The following is a 20,000-nucleotide window of genomic DNA, read 5'->3' as shown; positions in this document are numbered from 1 at the left end:
AGTGTCCTTGAACGCACCAGCAGGGATCTGACAACATGAATTAAATGTTTGTTGTTGTTTTTTTTGCATTAAAATTGAATAATTCAAGAGCACAAATGATTAATTTGGGCAGATTATTTAGTTTAGTTATTAGTCTCTAATAACCACCAGACTCTGTTCATTATCAAACACAAACTCTGCATTTTTAACTGAAACATATTCATGAGCCCGTCGCAGCGAGATTGTTGATATTTGGTCTAAAACAAGTAAACAAGGTGTTGAACTTATTATTGATGCTTCACACTAATAGTATAATATCTACTGTATCCACTAGACGTGTAAATAAAGTTCAGTGGTTTTGAACACAGTCTGGTACGACACGTTCTCAGAGTGATGATGTTGTCATGACAACAACGCCTAACTCTCTTGCTTCCTCTCTGCTTGTAGCCCCTCCCCCAGCAAAACGCTCACGTCGGCCATGAGAGCCCCGCCCAGCCGCAACGCCCGACGCAACCAGGTACACGCACGCACACACGCACATGCACACACACACACACACACACACACACACACACACATCATTTTTAAAACTATTTTTACATGTATTTATGTATTTATATTTATGTAAGGTATAAGTGTGATCAGTAGGTGGCGCTCTCCACTTCTTCTTCTTCATCTTCTGTTTGATCCAAACAAATGAGACGCATCACTTCCTGTGTCCGTCTGCCTTTACAGCAGCGAACAGAAGAAGCTTCATGAACGGACGAAAGCTCCAGAAATTAATTTTAATTTATTCTGTTGAACGTGACAGACGGAGCGCCATCTTTTAGTTTATTAAGAAAGAATCAGTTTTTCTTCATCATCCTCTCTCCTCTTCATCCTCTCTCCTCTCTTCATACTTTTGCCTCATCATTGTGGTACATTTCTCCCCTCTTGTCTCCCATCATGCACTGTTGCATTCCTCTCCGCCTCATCACTTCCTGTGGCTGAATCAGGAAAGGGAAATGTTGCTTCCCTGCGTGTGTGTGTGTGTGTGTGTGTGTGTGTGTGTGTGTGTGTGTGTGTGTGTGTGTGTGTGTGTGTGTGTGTAGGGCGGAGTCTCAGGTCTGCAGTGAGTCACACTCAGATGGTTTTGCAGCTTGATGTGATGTGTCTCTGAGGCCACAGTCTGATCTGTAACAGTGTGTGATGTGTTTAGTGATGAATCTACAGAGAATTATCAGAGACTCTGCAGCTCCTCTCAGCTTTACGGAGCTTTATAGTGAGTTTCAGCTCATTGTTTATCTGTCCGGCTGCAACTTTTACTGTTCTGGTTCACTCTCAGCGTCTCATAGTGTCGTTTTCACTACCTGCTCAGCAGCAAACAGTCACAGTTAGCTGTAGACTAGCTGGTGAACATAGTGGAGCATTTAGCAGCTAAAGAGCCAGATATTTCCCTCAGGAGTTGGTAGAGAGTAAAAACAGAAGCTAAAAGAGAGTGAATATTGGACTCACATTCACCAGGTGGACAGAAACACGACTCCACATGAATGATAATGTTGCTCCGTAACTGCTGGATGTGGAAATAAGCAACTGTTTGCTAACATGTTAGCCACAACTACTCTATAAGCTGATAATATGACAGAAGTCATGTTTAGAGACTATTCTGCTGAAAACAAGTGGACAAAAAACATCATTTCAAGCAGCTTTAACCAGATTGAAACTACAAAGGATCAAGAATAGAACCCTGAGGAACCCCACAAGTAATTATTGACATTATCAATGTGATGATCATGTTGTAACTGTTTGCTGACAAGTTCAACATATCAACATAAAAGATGATGATGTGTCAGAGTTGAGTTCATAATCAGTTGCATCAATGCAGGCAGTATTCTCTATTTATCAATAAATCCTATAAAAAAGTCTCAGTAATTTCCTAAAACACCAAACAAACAGGAAGTAATAGTTGTAATTTGTTGGGGACTATTTTCAGCGGCGGATGAATCCACGTTTGGTGCAGTAGTGAGTGTTTCTGGCTGCAGGATGGTGTGTGTGTGTGTGTGTGTGTGTGTTGGATTCAGTCACAATAAACTACATTTACTGTTTTTATTGGAATTTATTTCCACTGAAGAAAACCGTCACAACATGTTTTTGTTTTTCCTTCCAGGACACCAAAGATGACGGCTCAACTCACATTTGTCCACTGTGTGACAAGAGCTGTGGGTCACAACACCAGCTGACCATGCACATCAGACAGGTACCTCTATTTATTTCATAGTCTGAAGCTTCATATTAGCTTTTAAATACATTTTACATACAGAAGGAGCTCCTGACTGTTGGTTAAGGTCCTTTTTTTAAGAAACAGATGGTTTCAGGTGAATATGAAGTGTTGGTGTCAGGGCCGCTAGCGGTAGCTGACGTGTTTTTGTGTTCTCGGCCGCAGCACAACGCAGACACCGGCGCGACGGATCACTCGTGCAGCATCTGTGGGAAGTGCCTCAGCTCGGCCTCGTCGCTCGACAGACACATGCTGGTCCACAGCGGGGAGAGACCCTACAAGTGCTCCATCTGCGGACAGACCTTCACCACCAACGGCAACATGCACAGGTACACACACACACACACACACACACACACACACACACACACACGTTAGTCATTAACGCCTTGACTTTCAAACCTCTGACATTCTGGAGATGAGAGACACAGTAAAATAAAATAAACTAGAAAAGCAAATAGTGCTCACTGACTGGCTGCAGATCAGTGTGTACCTACTGAACACACACACACACACACACACACACACACACACACACACACACCATGTCACCTCAGGGAGAGGAAGTTAGCGTTTAACCCAATGCCCAGTCAACCATGATGGGAGCACAAACCCCAACTGGTCCTGAGTGTGAGCGTGTGTGTGAGCGTGTGTGTGTGTGTGTGTGTGTGTGTGTGTGTGTGTGAGGGTGATGGGGGTGGATGGTTTAAAGTCATCTTCCCACTTCCTGTGTAACCCCCCTACCACACACACACACACACACACACACAGAGAACAACGCCCAGTCATTTATCAGTAAAGTCCAGCCTCAAACATGAGATCCAACGGTCCCTGCAGTGTGTGTGTGTGTGTGTGTGTGTGTGTGTGTGTGTGTTTATAATTAATGCCCAACCTTCAGTGACCTCTGTTGGGTTTTAATGACCTCACATATAAACAGCAGCAAAGTATCTGCAGGTTTGTGAAGGTGTATAAAGTAGTTGACTCTGGTCTGGTCGGTAACGTCAGTCGTGAGCTGTCGGTCGGTGAGACGGTGGATCGAGCTGCAGCCGGCGTCATCAGACCTGCAGCTACAGGAACTCAGTGTGGACAAGAAGAAGAGTTCAGAGAAACAGTCGTGCTTGCATGTTAAACATAGGCAGAGTTCCAACACTTAGGCAGAGATGCTTCCTGCAAGATAAAAACCACAGCAGCGAGGGCTTTCTGTCCACATGTGTGAAAAACATAAATGTAGTAAATGTCATGAAACGCAGCTTTGTTCATGTGGAGTCGAGATAAAAAGACAGATGTTTGTTGTAGTTCCTCCTCAGACTGTCTCTCAGTCATGTTGATGGTATTCGGAGGTGTGGGCAGGAAGGAATGACTGTGGGCCGACAGACAGACAGACAGACAGACGGACACAGAGATCTCTTAGATGTCACAGCAATTTTCTCAATTATCTTTTCCTCTTATTTGTGTTGAGTTTCAGGGTTTCTGGCAGTGAAACTCTGCCTTCATGCTTACTAACGTCTGTCCAGTCAGTCGGGAAACTAAACGGAAAGTTGACAAATAGGAAACATTTAGAGTAATAATGTGAGGAGGTTTTTTAATATAAAGAATGAACAATGTCTTTGCTCAGAGCAAACATGTGATGAATCATGTGATCACTCCTACGAGCCTCCAGAAGAACGTGTGATTCGTGCCGCAGCATCACTCATCCCGACGAGCTCCAACCTGCTGCGGCTTTTTAAAGTCGAGCAGAAAAAGTTGGCGGTCCGGTTTGGCGAGTTTCTGTTTTCCTCTGAAACCGCTGAGAGACAAACTGAACGCTCGGCCTCCTGCAGGCTGCTGCCGAGGATCTGGATGCTGATTTCCATCAACGCACCCCTGGAAACGGTTGCGTCATATTCTCAGAATCCTGCCTAGTATTAATAAAAAAAAAAATAAAAAAAAAGAGCAGAAGAGGAACGGGGCAGAAGAAGCCCTGCAGCTTTTTATATAGACGCTCATTTACAATGCAAACTGTAGCGGAGAGCGAGGGGAGGAAGGAAAACAGGAAAAGGCAGAAAGAAAAAGTCTTAACTTGAGCTCCACATGTCGAGCGAGCTGCTTTCCTCTCCGCCTGTCTCTCTCTGTGTGTGTGTGTGTGTGTGTGTGTGTGTGTGTGTGTGTGTGTGTGTGTGTGCGCGAGGCCTGATTTTACATGCTGCTGTAGGAAAATAAAGACGAGGCCTGTTTGGATGGAGAGTGGAAAAGAGAAGCAGAGGGAGGAGGGAGAGAGAGAGACAGAGAGAGAGAGAGAGAGAGAGAGAGAGCAGGAATCCATTTTGCAGCGGAGCATCCTTTGAAATGTGAAACGCGAGATTTTCCTACTCGACTGTCTTCAAAAGAGAAAAAGAGAGCGAGAGGGAGGGAGGGAGGGAGGGAGGGAGGGGGGGACGAAAAGAAAGAAAGAAAGAGATGAGATGGAAAGAAGGAGGGAAGAGATGTGAACCATCATGTGTCATCGTGTGTGTGATGAATTCTCATCCTGGTTTCGGTAAAAAAAAAAAAAAAAAAGTGAAATGTTTAGTTGGCAGTGAAGAAACAATCAGAGAATGAAAGAAGGAAGAAGAAGAAGAAGAAGAAGAAGCATCCCTGAAATATGAAACTAGTTTTTCCGGCTTTTTTTTTTTAAGCTGTAAAAGCCCCGAAGGCGTCGAACATGCAGGAAGACGGAAAGAGAGTAAAAGTCAGGACTTTCCTCTGATCAGCAGCTTCTGTCCAAACAGAAATAAGACCAATTAACTCTCAAGCTTAAAGTCAAATATGTGTTTTATGGGTCTGTTATCATTTCCCAGTAATATATTTATTTAATTTAGTGTTAATTATAGAGAAAATAGAGACGTTTAATTAATAACTTGTCAACATAATAAATAAATTAATATTAACTTTGCTTTAAATTGAACTTTAAGTTTCCTTATAAATGAACATATTTCATTTCAGGAAACTTCTGATGAAGTTACAGACTTGTAAAATAAATCTTTGGTCTGATTTTAGTTTAATTTTCTTCAGTTTTTGTCTGTTTGTTTCAAATTCTCCTGTTGTTTTAGTTTTTTAAACAGACAAAATGCAAATCAGTAGAAAAAGTGAATCACAGATGCAGCATCACATGAGTTCGTCCTCTCTGCTCTGTTGTGAGGCCTTTGGGCCCGGTTGCCATGGCGAGGCATCCCGTTTTTAGTTTATTATGGGCTGTCAGCGAGACGCTCTGAATCCTCCTTCTCTCCTTTCTGCTCCTCCTGAGGGTCGAAGTGAAAGTGTTTGTTGTTTGACTCGGACGGTACCTGAAGTGACTCAACAGCACCTCCTGTGGTGATGTAGAGGAGCTGCAGGCACAGAGGAGGAGGAGGAGGAGGAGGAGGAGGAGGAGGAGGAGGAGGAGGAGGAGGAGGAGGAGGAGGAGGAGGAAGAACACTGAAAAACCAAACAACACAAATACTGTTTGTGTCAAATACTGATAACAACACTGCTGTCAGTGTAACTGTTACTATTCCTGCTGATAACTGTAAGATTCAACCTTCAGTGGAAGTGATGGAGGATAAAAAGTCTGTGTGAAGGTTATATGAGTCTTCATCAGTCTGAGTTCGTCACATCAGTGGATATCTGACACATTTACAGTCTTTTTGTGTTTCCCTGTTGAGCTGCAGGTGGAAGTATAGTAACAAAAAGAGGAACTTTAACACTAAAAAGACTGTAACGTTGAAAGATATCTACTTGATTTGACTCATTTGGACGCTGAAGCTTCATATTAGCTTCAGATAAACTTTACATACATTTTGTCCTCCATCACTTCCATTGTAAGGTCATTATGAAGGGATCTTCTACTGGTCAGTATGAACAGGAGGAATGATTACAGCAAGATAAACAGCTTTAATGTTCATTTGAAGACCGACTGTTGCTTTAAGACACTTGAAAAGTTGTGAACTGGTCCTTTAAGCATAAAAACATGATGAACTGCAGCAAGTTTAAATATATAAATTGTGTTTTCTGTCAGTTAATACACACTGCTGAGTGTGTGTGTGTGTGTGTGTGTGTGTGTCGAGCAGCTGTTGGCACACACACACACAGCAGGATTGTGTGGCCGCTGACTTGGCGTGTTTCCTGCCCTCTGATTGGCTGGTGTCGGGGTCAGAGTACAGTTTGGACCGAGGAGACTTTGCTCTCTTGTTGGCCACCTCCCCCCTCGGTCTCCCTTCACTCACCTGATTGGTTAATAAACAACTTCCTGTCAGCTGGTCCCAGATCTGCTGACTCCGTCACTCTGTCAGGACCTCTTATGGGCGTCCAGCCGGCTGCCTGTCGGGTCCTATTAATAGAAGATAACATCCAAAGCAGCACCTCTCCCGTTTCCTTACATCCTGCTTCTTCTCTCCTCCTTTCTTATTATCTGTCCTTTCTTTCTTTCCTCGTCTCCTTTCCTTTCTTGTCTCCTTTGTCTCTCTCCTCTTTTTCTTATCATCTTTCCTCCTTTCCTTTCTTCCTCGCCTCCTCTCGCCTTGTTTCCTATCCTGACATCTCCTTTGTCTCCTCTTTCCTTTCCTTTCTCCTCTCCTTGTTTCCTTTCCTCTTTTCCTCCCCTCTCTCCTTTCCTTCCACCTCTTTACTCCTCTGTTCTTTCCTGGTCTCCTCTTTCCTCTCCTCTCCTCCTCTTGCCTCATCTTCTCTCTCCTCCTCTAATGTGTCCTCACTTCCTCTCCTCCTTTCTTACTTCCTTTCGTCCTCTCCTTCCTTTCTCATCTCCTATGTCTCCTCTTCTCTTTCCTCATCCTCTCCTTTGCCCTCTCCTCCTTTTGCTCATTCTTTTCTTTCCTCATCGTCCTCACTCCCTCTCCTCTCTCCTTGCTTCCTTTCCTCCTCTCCTTTCATTTTCTTCCTTGTTTCCTTTTCTCTTTTCCTCCCATCCCTACTTTCCTTTCCTTGTCTCCTCTCATTCCCTCCTCCTCCTCCTCCTCCTCCTCCTCTTCTCCTCTTTGAACTTGTGTAAACCGACACCATCGCTGCCGCCACATGCTAGCTAGCTGGATGACCTTTATACACACACACACACACACACACACACACACACACACACACACACACACACTGAAATAGCGAAACACATGATAACAGCCTGCACACTTTCTCACGCTTCTAGTAACACCTCAACTGTAACATACAATCTCACAAACACCCATTCGTCATGTTTACAAGTATCAAACACACACACACACACACACACACACACACACACACACACACACACACACATACAGGTCTTTAAATCAAGCGACACCATCTGACCTTTGTGAGGAGGCAGCAGAAGGAGAACCTGACCTGCTGGAGGAGAGGAAACTCTTCATCAGTCAGGTGTTTCAGGATCAACGTGTCTCATCTCTCAGCTGTTTTTTATTCAAGTTGAAGCTTTTAAAAAAACAGCTGCAAGATAAATATGTTACATCATATATGATACATAAAGCATAAAGGAGAAAACAGTAAAGGTAAAACAGGAGGAAAGACAACAAAAACAACTTTTTTAAAAATGCAACAATCTACTTTGATATCAGACGAGAGGGAGATGACTTCCTGTTGTGACCTCGGGGCTTCCTCTTCTCTCCAGCAGCCATATAAGGCTATCAGCCTGCTGTATGTGTAATTATGTGATAATTATACATACTTACTGCTCATTACAGGCTGTGTGTGTGTGTGTGTGTGTGTGTCCGTACTGTGACCCTCCACACTCCCAACTCACTAACTGGGAATCTGCTTGAGTAGAAGTTCAAAAAAAAAAAAAAAAAAGCTTCAAATCACAGAAATGAAGCTCACCTTTGACCTTTTTCCTTCTTCTTCTGTGACTCTCAGACACATGAAGATCCATGAGAAGGACCCGGCCAGCGGTCTGCTCCCCGTCAGCCCCCCCTCCCCCACCAAACGCCGCCGTCCGTCCGTCAAGAGGAGGCAAGGCCTGGAGGAGGAGAACGGAGAGGAGCCGCCCAGCAAGAAGGTAGAAACGTCAACCATGAGATCACCAGTCTGTTTATACTCACATCCAGGTCTCAGCTTCTGGATATCTGTCAGACTGTTGGTTGGACTAATTTCTGACATTTTATCAACAAAACCAATGTCTAGACGTATGTTATATATGTTGTTGAGTTGTGTACTTACGTTATCCCAAATGTCTCCAACAGAAATCTGTAATTAATCAAAGTAACGGACCGTTTCATTTGGTCGCCTGTCGATGGCGTCATACCTCCTCTACCAAAGAGTAAACACGCACCAGATGCATACGGCGGCGCTGTGTTTGTCCGCTACAATGGCGTCTACCAAAGAGTAACTTACACACATACAAGATAATACATCGGCGTTGTGGTTGTTCCACACAAACTGTTATAAATGGACTTTTATTCAGTTTTAAGACACATTTTCATGATAAATTTAGGTGGTTTTTAACTATATCTTTTAGCAGCAGCTCGGCTAACAGCCCCTCCAGGAAGTCCGGTGGTGAGTGAGTGAGTGAGGTTGTTGTGTTAATGTGTGTGTGTGTGTGTGTGTCTGTGTGTGTGCAGGTGGTGGAGGACGTGGCGTCGGAGGAGTCGGCGGCGGCGATTCGCGGAGCGGAGGAGGAGCTGCTGCCGTGTCCGATCTGCTTCAAGACCTGCAGCTCCAGACTGGAGCTGGACGCACACATGGACACACACCCCGACACTGCACTGAGGTACACACACACACACACACACACACACACTACTCAGACTCCCAAGATCCTCTGCTTCCTACCCATAAATCCCTGCAGCGTTGCCTCCCAACAAGTTGATCATATTTTAGTGGTAATACAGACATGCAAGACAAGTTTTCATGTTCTTGTACCTAAAAAACCACATCGACTGTATAGTTTTATTAAAGTGAATCTAGTGAGGAAGAAAAACATCAACAGCTGGACAGAAAATGTGTTTATTTTCAGATTTAAGTGCCTTCAGGTGGAGAGAAAGTTTGCAAACAGCTGAGCGCCGCTGGAGGTTTAAAATGTATTAAAGTTTAGATAAACCTCGACCCTCCTGTGATAATTAACTGCCAAACAGAGAGCGAGGGAGGAGAGGAAGAAGAAGAGGAAGGAGGCAGAGGAGGAGTAAGGGATGGATGGATAACGAGAGGAGAGAGAGAGAGAGGAGAGGCTAATAAGTCACCAGTGGGTGAGAGAGGTAGAGAAACACACAGAGAGAGAGAGAGAGAGAGGACAACTTAATAAGTCACAGAGAGGAGGAGGAGGAGGGTTCAGGACGTGCTCGGCCGGGGCCCGTTGCCATGACGACACCCCCACCCCTCCTTTTTAAAAAAAAAAAAAAAAAAAAAAAAAAAGAGAGAGAGAGAGGAGGGGAAAAAAAGACAGTCTGTCACCATAGCAACACAACTCCTAACGAACCCACACACACAGAGTTCAAAGTGTTTTCCTCCGAAAGTTGTGTGGAACGAAGGATGAAAGATGAGAAACGAATGAGAGGAGGATGAGAAAGAAAGAGAAGGAACTTGGGACAAAAGAGACGAAGGAGGGAAGGAAACCAAAGAAAGATGGAAAGAGAGAGAAAGAAAGACGGAAGGATGTATGGAGGAGGTGGAGAAGGAAAAAGAGAGAGAAAGATGGCAGCAGGCGGCGCTGAGCTCGTTATGGAGGAAGGCAGGAATATTTAGCTGTAAATCCTCGTTAATCAGCCTGTAAGAGGATCGACTGAACTGTAGGGAGGAGAGGAGGGATGGAGGGATGGAGGGACGGAGGGACGGCTGCTCTAACAGTCCGTCAGCTGCGTTTATATGACTTTTTTTTGCGGCTGATTCGGCAGTTTGACAGCTGTGTTTGCAGATGGAGAGAATCAAGGAAATTCAATCAGCAGACTCCCACGATGTTCCCGACCTGCAGGAAGAAGTCAGTTTCAATAAAGATAAAAATACAGTCATTCAGCCGTTCAATGAAAGCACAACTCACTAAAAGCATATGAAACCTAAAGGACTGTTGTATAGATTGTTTAAATAACATCCACACATCAGACTTCAGGACGGATCTGAAGAAGCATTCAGATCCTTTACTTAAGTAAAAAATACTCTATTACAAGTAAAAATTCATATTATCAGGAAAATGTACTCAGGTAGCAATAAAAAAGATGATATTTCTGCTTCTGCTGCATCGATTTTGATTCTTTTTTTGTTTTTATTCTCCATAATGAGTCCGACTGTTAGAGGAGAATCCTTTTGTCTTATTTAACTGTTAGTCGGCATTTTATAGACTTGGCAATCAGCTGATCAAAACAATACATTAAGAGATGAATCAATATGTAAAAAAAAAAAAGGTGGTAAATGGATGGGATTGTTTGGCGTTAATATGTTTTAATATGTCTTACTTGATGTCTAATTGGATGCTGGCTGGCTCCAACATCAGATACTGACACACACACTCACTCGGAGGGTAATTCTCTGGACCTGAGCCGACCTCTGTGGGATTATCCTGCACACACACACACACACACACACATTCACCAGAGTGTGAACCCTGGAGACAAGAGAGGAGATGCAGAACAAAGAAAGAAAAAGCAGTTCAGTTCAGAGGGTGTGAATGAATGTTGTCTCCTTCCTGCTGTAGACAGCGATCGGTGGGTTCTGCAGCTACGAAGCTCGTCCACTCCCTTGTAATGTGATTGGTTAATCCATCCTTCCATTTTCACATTAACTGATTAATTATATTACTAGAAATTATTGTTATATACAGCTCTGAAAGGAGAAAAGTTTGGTTAGTTTGTTTTAGAAACGGCTCCAAAGACGTATAACAGCATCATGTTTTCAGTCTCTGGAGAGTAGTTCTGTGTACGGCTGTAAGACGCTACTGAGCATGTGCAGGAACACGGCTCTTTTAACAGTAAACGATATGTCTTTTTTTTCACGCTTGTGTTATTGATCAGACGCTGACCCAGACATTGTACATTTCTGAAAGACGTTTAACTTACAAAGTCAAGACTTTTTGATTGGTAGCACAACACAGAACTACTCTCCTGAGACTGAAGACGTGATGCTGTTATTAGTCTAATGTGACCAAACTCATCTACTTTCAGTACATGAAACATGTCACCCAGTCCAGCCGCGTGTTTAGTTTTTGGACAATAAAACAACAAAAATCAGCAGACTGATCCTTTAAATGAAATGTGGTGAACACTGCAGAATCCCTGAGAGAGGAAGAGGAAGAGGAGGAGGAGGAAGAGGAGGAGGAGGAGGAGGAGGAGGAGTGATGGAGAGCTCAACAAGTGTTGGTCCACATTTGGTCCAAAGTGGTCGTCATGGCTCTCAGTCATGCAGTTTAGCCGACAGGGACGGACTTGATCTCAACACGTCTCCATGATATATGATGAATACATGTATCATTTACTTGCTGAGTTGGGTTGATTGAAGGTTCCAGGTTTTAGTTGGTTTGCAGCAGGGTGAATGAGTGAGAGCGCAGAAACTAAAGCAAAAACAAACTTAATCTTTTAGTGCATAACTTCCTTGCTAGTAGTGGAAAAACAGTTTCCTCTCAGCGTCCTCATGTCAAACACCTCTGTGTGTGTGTGTGTGTGTGTGTGTGTGTGTGTGTGTGTGTGTGTGTGTGTGTGTGTGTGTGTGTGTGTGTGTGTGTGTGTGTCGGACGTGCAGTGATTGTGTCATTTAAACTCAAACTGTGATGCCTGAAAGTTCTTTAACAAATCAAACAAAAACGGCTTCTACAGTGTGTGTGTCCCCTCTCCTGCCTCACAAAAATCCTCTGACAAGGTGTCTGAGGGGATTACACACACACACACACACACACACACACACACACACACACACACACACACACACACACACAGGATGTGATAAGGAGTGTGTGACTGTGGCAGACATTGAGCAGCTGTCCTCTCAGCGCTTAACAAGTGCAGGACCAGCACTGCCACCAGGGGTTATCACACACACACACACACACACACACACACGCACACACGTTTGTACATATCTCTATACATGCGTGTACTGTACATAGTTTTACAGCATGTTAATGAAATGTCACTGTAGCATCAGCATGCAGCTGTAATATGAAGGAAAAAAATCTAATCTAGTAACATTTTTACTTATTTCCATGTGATGCTACTTTCTACATTTCAGAGGGAAATATTGTACTTTCTACTCCACTACATTTATTTGACAGCTTTAGTTACTTTTCAGATGAAGATTTGACACAATGGATAATATAACAAGCTTTTAAAATACAACACATTGTTAAAGATGAAACCAGTGGTTTCCAACCTTTTTGTCTTTTGACGTCTTACAAAAAGCAGTGTGTAGTCGGGGTCACATTTCACATGTCTATGAGTTGTTAACAGCTCCACCAAATAGTGATTTTTCCCTCTAAACTTCTCACATGCTTTCATTTCAATAAATGTTCAAATGATCCAATATTTCAGCAAAAATCAAAGATTAGAGAAAAAGTCCAAAAACTGAAAACAGATTTGTGTATCAGAACTTTCACCACTGCTTCATATTAAAAGATCAGAATCAGGAACAAAATCAGGACTGTTTCAACAAAAATATCACTTAAAACAGTTTAGACTAAACTCAAACCCTGAAACTTTAGTGTGAACCTTCAGACAGCTCTCTCATCTGTCTGTCAAACACAAGAACACACTCATAGAGAAATGTCACCATCTAGTGGCGTCATTGAAAACTGCAACTTTTTGCCTACAGGTTGGTGTTAAACATCTGACTGATAGTTGATCATAAGACAGAACAAATGTAAATGTAGCTGTGTATATGAATATTACAGAGTAATGTATTATGAAAGTAAACATTTATAATAATTAATAAAGGTTCTGTTTTGTCCCACATGGTAAAGTTGTCTCGCAGCATCAAAACAGTCTTCAGGTAGTAAAGAGATAAAAACAGATAATCAATAAACTCATCAGATCAGGTCTTTATTGATCTGTACACTTGTTTACAGGCAGCTGTATAAAATATGACAGTGAATCATTACAGCAGAGCTGATTTTAACACTTCAAAATGATCATTAATGGATTTTTAGTGGGATTGTAGTTTGATGACACACATTGTTATATGTGTAATAAGAGTTTTTTCAGAATCTTTACCTTTACTTGTTTTCTGTAATTTTGTGAATATTTGGTAAACTTGTATATGTACATTAATAAAATACTCAGTTTATAAAAACGTGTTTCAGTCGCTGTTGTTTTTCTCTGATCGTTGTTTGTTTGCTTTAGATATTAAAATGTTAATGTAAATTCTTTCTCTGTGTGTTTTTTCAGGTGTGATTTCTGCTGCCTTTCTTTCCGAACCCACCGTGGCTTGTTGCGCCACAACGCAGGTGTTCATAAGCTCCTCCCCCAGGACCCCAGCGGGCGGCCCTTCATCCAGAACAACCCCTCCATCCCCACCGGCTTCAACGACCTGGCCTTCATCGACTTCTCCTGCAAAAAGTTTGCTCACATTGCACAGGTATCCGACATGGTTTAAACCTCGGAAACCATCTTCACTTCACCTTCCTCGTTCCGTTTTTTTAGACTCATCTTTTGTTTCTCTTGGTTCAGGTCTGGTGTGAAACAAACCTTCGTCGCTGCATCAGTAAGTTCCATCGGTTTGTCTGCGACTGCTGTGACAAGGCGTTCCCGCTTCGCTCTGCCCTGGACCTCCATAAAACCACCGCCCACCATGACAAACCCGCCGCCGCCGCCGCCGACACGGAGGAAACGGAGGATGCAGCGGAGGACGTTCCGCATTCTGAGCAGGCCGGCTTCCTGGAGGTGCTGGGTCTGCAGCACGTCTCTAAGGTAGGCGATGGAAATAAAACTGTATTTTTCATTCAATCCACCAATTTCAGGGAGAAAACTCTCATCTAATGTCAGATTACATGTCAGTTTAAAGAAAACCAAACAGTTAGACAGACAAAAGTTGAGGTACGAAGTCACAGAGAGGATCAGAATATACTTTATTTAAAACATTAGAGCAGCAGCATAAAACAGCAGTAAACACAAACCAGGCATCAGTCGAACTCCAAACCCACATGTTCATATACTGCAAAATAAGCTGTTGAAGATTGAATGTAACTATTTGATTGTATGATGTCATATGTAGCATCGACTGAGCAAAGATGTGAAAAATGAGCGAGTTAGAAATATAGTCTTTATTTTTTCTGATGATACTATAATAATAATAATAATAGTAATGTTTGGCACTAGTTGTCATGTCTGTACAGTAAAGTTCTCTGTAACTGTGAACGGTAATTCATCTCATAGTTGTCGAGTCAGAGGATCACCAAAGTCAGAAGGATTCATCCTCTGGGGAACATGAATGTCAACAGCTGTTGAGATATTTACTGTTATCACCACTAGTGTGTATAAAACTGGCAGCAGTTGCAGTAATGTAAACACATAACACCTGGAGCCAGCTGTTGATTAAAGTTTTCTTACCTTCTCAGGTGAAGTCTGGTCCCACAGAAGATGAGATCCATCAGGCCCACCTGGACAGCATCAAGGTGATCCACGTGGAGCCACCGTGCTCCAGCCTGCCCCAGGAGCCGGCGTCAGCCTACCTGTCCGGGGGCCTGGGGCTGACTCTGGGGCTGGGTGTGGGGGGGCTGGCGGCCCTCAGCATCCCGCTGCTGGAGGCCTCAGACTCAGCCTCCGCCCTGCAGGGCCTCTCTCAGAGAGAAGCCCTCAGCCTGCTCTCCCTGCAGCCCTTCCAGGCCGGCTTCCTCCTGCAGCCTGACGGGAGCGCCGCGACGGCCGGCGCTGCTTCATCAGGCGTCAAACCCAGCGAGGCAGGTGGAGGCGGGATCATGGAGCTGGCAGACATCCAGCAGATCCTCAAAGTGGCAACTGCAGCGCCCAATCAGATGGGACTGACCCTCCCCCCTCTGGCCAAAGCTCCAGGATTTCCTGGTGGTCAAGGTGGGTTTTGGCTTTCAATCCATAAATCAGTCAATTAAAGCTCAAACAGACGCTGTGAAGCATCAATGACGGTGTTTGTTCTTCCTCCAGGTCAAGTCCAGAGTCAGAAGGCGATGCCTCCATTGAAGCCCAAACCTCCCATCACCCCTCGCTCCAGCCTCACTGCAACGACTCCTCCCCCCCTCCAGAGTTCCCAGCAGGCCTCACTGGGCTGCATCAGCCCCAGCCTGCCGCCTCCCACCCCCACCCTCTTCAAAACACCCTCCTCATCCTCCTCATCCTCTTCTGCGGCTGGGAATGGAGGGCAGATGGACGCCGAGTGTATGGGTGACGCTCACACGCCTTTGTCTGATTCGCCACCAGCAGCCACCACAGCCGTACATGAGGAGGCGGGGCTTAGCGGGAGAAAACCAGGAACCAAAGGGGGAAACGTGGGGAACAACGCTGGCTCAGCTAAAGGCTCGTTCCCGTGCCGTTTCTGCGACCAGGTGTTCGCCTTCTCGGGTGTCCTGCAGGCTCACATGCGCTTCCACCTCGGCATCATGCCGCACCAGTGCAACATCTGCGACTATGTGGCGCCAGACAAGGCCACGCTAATCCGACACCTGCGGACACATAGCGGCGAGCGGCCGTACGTCTGCCGCGTCTGCCACTACCCCTTCACAGTCAAGGCCAACTGCGAGCGCCACCTCAGGAAGAAACACGCAAAGACCTCGAGGAAGGACATCGAGAAAAACATCAAGTACGTCACCTCCACCACCACAGCAAACATCGCCGCGGCGATCACTGCTGCCACGACAACCACCCAGGACACAGAGACGGGCTGCACAGGAGCTGAGACCACATGCCGGTTCTGCGGCGAGGACCTGAAGACCTACCGGGCCCTGCAGATCCACCTGCGCACACACAACGGCTGCCAGAGAAAGCCGTTTGAGTGCCGGCGCTGTGGCGCTGCCTTCCTAGCCAAACGCAACTGCATCCACCACCTGCTGAAGCAGCACCCCGAGGTGCAGGAGAGGGAGATCGAGGACCATATCACCACACTCCTGCCAGCCGCCGCCGCCGCCGTCGCTACTGCCGCCTCTGCCCGCTCTGCTCCGGTGAATCAGATGGCACTGAACGGGATCAGACAGCTTCCGCTGCAGGCGGTGAAGGTGGAGGAGTTGGCTAACGTGGTTTATCCTGCAGAACTGGACCAGCCGCTGGACTTTTCGGCCAAGAGTCGCGTAGACGTCAGCCAGGCGGGGTCTCCTGGGGTCAAACTGGAGAGCGTCTCCCCCAGCTTTGACTGCTCCGTCATGGACCAGCCCATCGATCTGTCCATCCCCAGCAAGAGGCAGAGGAGGGAGGCAGCGAGCGCCGGAGAGAAGAGGGAGATTAAGACGGAGCAGAGCGGCAGTAGCATCGAGCAGCACGCTCTGGCTCTGTCCAAGGAGGAGAAGTCTGCTAGCGCCCTGCCTCCTCTACACCCTCATCCCCAGCTTGGCTGCTACCAGCTCCCCCCCGGATCCACCCCTCCCCCCTCCTGCCTCCCCAACCTCAACAACTCTGGGCGACCTCAGCGCCTCAAACCCCTCCTCCCCAAACCGACCACCTCCACCTCCTCCTCCTCCTCGCCCTCCACCGCCCTCAAGGAGCTCCCTCCTCTGGCCTCCATCGCTCAGATCATCCACTCCGTCTCCGGAGCTCCAGACCTGTTGAAGAGGGAGGCCGCCTCACTGGACAGCAAACCCCAGGCGGCTGTCGCTTCCTCTCAGGCTGATTTGGCCACCGACGGCCCCGGACCCTCCACTGGTCTGGAGACGCAGAACGACGAAACGTCTGAGGGAACATCAAGGTACGTGAGCTTCATCCAAAACACGTTGACTGTCTCTGCACTGTCACCGACCCAAATAAAGACAAAAGAGTATGAAAGGAAACTGCTGCTGCATTCGGACTGTAGCAGCTGTTGCTTCATCTAATTTTGGTCTTTTTAAAGTTTTGATCTTTTTAAAGAGAAAGAAAAACTTGTTTTCCTCATTTTAAGCTCAAACTGATCTAGTTTTTGTAGCAATAATATCTTTGTGTTGAAACCGATGTTGTAAGGATCAGTTATACAATAGATATGTAGTCATACAATGTTTTGATTGGCTGGCAGAATACACATGAACAAAACTGGTAAAACCACATTTTAAAAATGTTTACCAGACTTTTGTTCTGTTATTTAGATGAAAGCCTCTAAGCGTAGTTCTTTTTTTGGTTTGCAGCATTCATCGCTGTCACCATGTTGTCAGTATTGATTTTACCACAAGATGGCGCCAAAGTCGCTGTCACCATGTTGTCAGTATTGATTTTACCACAAGATGGCGCCAAAGACTAACACATTTCACTCTTGACTTCAGGTCATTAAACGTTATTGTGCTTCTCTCCTCTTCTGTGTCCGACAGGAAGCGGACCAGAAAGAAAACCGCTGCCCTGGCAGTGAAGGAGAAGGCTGCTGCGAGCGGCGGCGGCGGCGGCGGCGGCATCGACCTGGAGTCCAGTGGGGAGTTCGCCAGCGTGGAGAAGATGTTAGCCACCACTGACGCCAACAAGTTCAGCACCTACCTGCAGACCGGAGCCGCAGACCTTGGAGGAAAGAGAGGTAACGGGGAGGGACAGTTTGTTTTGATTAAACGACTGCTGAGGAACAGATTGAACTCATGGTAGACGATCTGTCCTGTGAACAGATGACAGAGCAGCAGCAGCAGGAGGAGGAGGAGGAGGAGGAGGAGGAGGAGGGGAGGAGAAGGAGGGAGGAGCGAGAGAGGAGGGGAAACCATCGCTGGTTCCTCAGTCCAAAGGGAAGAAGAACGCCTACTCCAACTCTGTCCAGAAGATGACCTGCCCCTTCTGCCCCCGAGTGTTCCCCTGGGCCAGCTCGCTGCAGAGACACATGCTGACACACACCGGTAACACACACACACACACACACACACACACACACATGTACACACACATACACAGGGTATCTGCAGGCTTTAACGTCTTAAAACGTATTGAATTCTGTTTCCTAAAAAAATAAAAGATCTTAGAAGGTATTAAAAAGTCTTAAATTTAAAGGACAGAAGAGTGAAAGAGGTTTTCCTCGCTGTAATCATTCCTCCTGTTCATACTGGATATTAAAAGATCCTTCAAATGTCATTTAAAAGTCTGTGTGAAGCTTCTATTCAGCTTCAGCAGTCTGAGTTAGTCATATCAAGTGGATATCTGACACATTTACAGTCTTTTTAGCATCAAATTCCCTCTTTGTGTTTCCTCGGACAGTGTTTCCCTGTTGAGCTGCAGGTGGAAGTATAGTAACAAAAAGAGGAACTTTGGCACTAAAAAGACTGTAACGTTGAAAGATATCTACTTGATTTGACTCATTTGGACGCTGAAGCTTCATATTAGCTTCATTAAGGTCATTATGAAGGGATCTTCTACTGGTCAGTATGAACAGCAAGAAAAACAGCTTTAATGTTCATTTTATGCTCCTGACTGTTGGTTTAAGATCCGTCAGTTCAGCAGAAACTTCAGCTGCAATTCTTTTCATAATCAATTAATCCACCAATTATTTTCATGAGTAATTAATTACACATTATGTCTATAAAACATCAGAAAACCCCCTCAAAGGCCAGAATAATATGTCATTTATACTCTAAAATATTACTTATAATGATCAATGATCAACTTATCGATTAAGATTCTTCGGCTGGTGAAACAACCTGCAGAAACCCGACAACACAAAGGAGACCAGTGTTGTTCTGAATCCTCTCTCTCTCTCTCTCTCTCTCTCTCGCTCTCTCGCTCTCGCTCTCGCTCTCTCTCTCTCGCTCTCTCTCTCTCTCTCTCTCTCTCGCTCTCTCTCTCTCTCTCTCTCGCTCTCGCTCTCGCTCTCTCTCTATCCCTCTCTCTCTATCCCTCTCTCTCTCTCTCTCTCTCTCTCTCTCTCTCTCTCTCTCTCTCTCTCTCGCTCTCTCTCTCTCTCTCTCTCTCTCTCTCTCTCTCTCTTGCTCTCTCTCTCTCTCTCTCTCTCTCTCTCTCTCTCGCTCTCTCTCTCTCTCTCTCTCTCTCTCTCTCTCTCTCTCTCTCTCTCTCTCTCTTGCTCGCTCTCTCTCTCTCTCGCTCTCTCTCTCGCTCTCTCTCTCTCTCTCTCTCTCTCTCTCTCTCTCTCTCTCTCTCTCTCTCTCTCTCTCTCTCTCTCTCTCCAGGCCAAAAACCATTCCCCTGTCCTAAGTGTGATGCCTTCTTCTCCACCAAATCCAACTGTGAGCGCCACCTGCTGAGGAAGCACGGCGTGACCAACAGAACGCTGCGACGCAACGGCGCCCTCGTGAAAAAAGAGGGCGACGAAGGCTCGCACGAGAGCGCAGGTCCGAATCACAAACATCAACGTTTTTTAAATGTTTCTAGCAGCAGATTGGACTTTTAGGAGGCAGACATTCAGCATGTTTGGTCGTTTTCTCTGCGTCTGTGTGTATTTATAGCCGACTGATGTGTTTTTAAAAAGAAAGAAATAATAAATCAGGAACAGCAAAGGCAACAACATAGACTCAAGAGATAAATAATTATGATGGTGAACAGCAGAGTTCACTAACTGGCAGCCAAGACAGAAGGTTATGATTTCAAACCTGACGGGGCGTTTCTGTTTTAACTGGCGCAGCTTTTATAGTCTTTACGGTAGACGGAGAAAGAAAAGCTTTTCCTCCCTTTATTTTATTTTTCTGAAGTTAAGCACTTTATTTGAACATTTTATTTATTTTCTGCAGCTGTATTTTATTTAGTGGATGAGATTATTATTATTATTATTATTATTATTATAT

General features: G+C 45.3%; 1 protein-coding gene across 1 annotated transcript in view; it reads left to right on the top strand.

The window, feature by feature from the left end:
* The window catches only part of rreb1a (ras responsive element binding protein 1a), a 31,251-nt gene that overhangs the window by 333 nt on the left and 10,918 nt on the right, over positions 1–20,000 (top strand). The window contains exons 2-13 of the mRNA XM_042399570.1: positions 427–496; positions 2,126–2,215; positions 2,402–2,565; positions 8,093–8,234; positions 8,797–8,945; positions 13,537–13,726; positions 13,819–14,058; positions 14,706–15,177; positions 15,268–17,014; positions 17,604–17,800; positions 17,886–18,107; positions 19,389–19,550. Of these exons, the coding sequence (XP_042255504.1) occupies positions 427–496; positions 2,126–2,215; positions 2,402–2,565; positions 8,093–8,234; positions 8,797–8,945; positions 13,537–13,726; positions 13,819–14,058; positions 14,706–15,177; positions 15,268–17,014; positions 17,604–17,800; positions 17,886–18,107; positions 19,389–19,550 (3,845 nt within the window). The remainder of the gene's footprint in view (positions 1–426; positions 497–2,125; positions 2,216–2,401; positions 2,566–8,092; positions 8,235–8,796; positions 8,946–13,536; positions 13,727–13,818; positions 14,059–14,705; positions 15,178–15,267; positions 17,015–17,603; positions 17,801–17,885; positions 18,108–19,388; positions 19,551–20,000) is intronic.

The sequence above is a fragment of the Thunnus maccoyii genome, chromosome 21 (genome assembly GCF_910596095.1).
Source record: "Thunnus maccoyii chromosome 21, fThuMac1.1, whole genome shotgun sequence".
NCBI lineage: Eukaryota > Metazoa > Chordata > Actinopteri > Scombriformes > Scombridae > Thunnus > Thunnus maccoyii.
The sequence above is the reverse complement of the archived record's forward strand: the minus strand, read 5'-3'. Positions and strand labels throughout refer to the sequence as shown.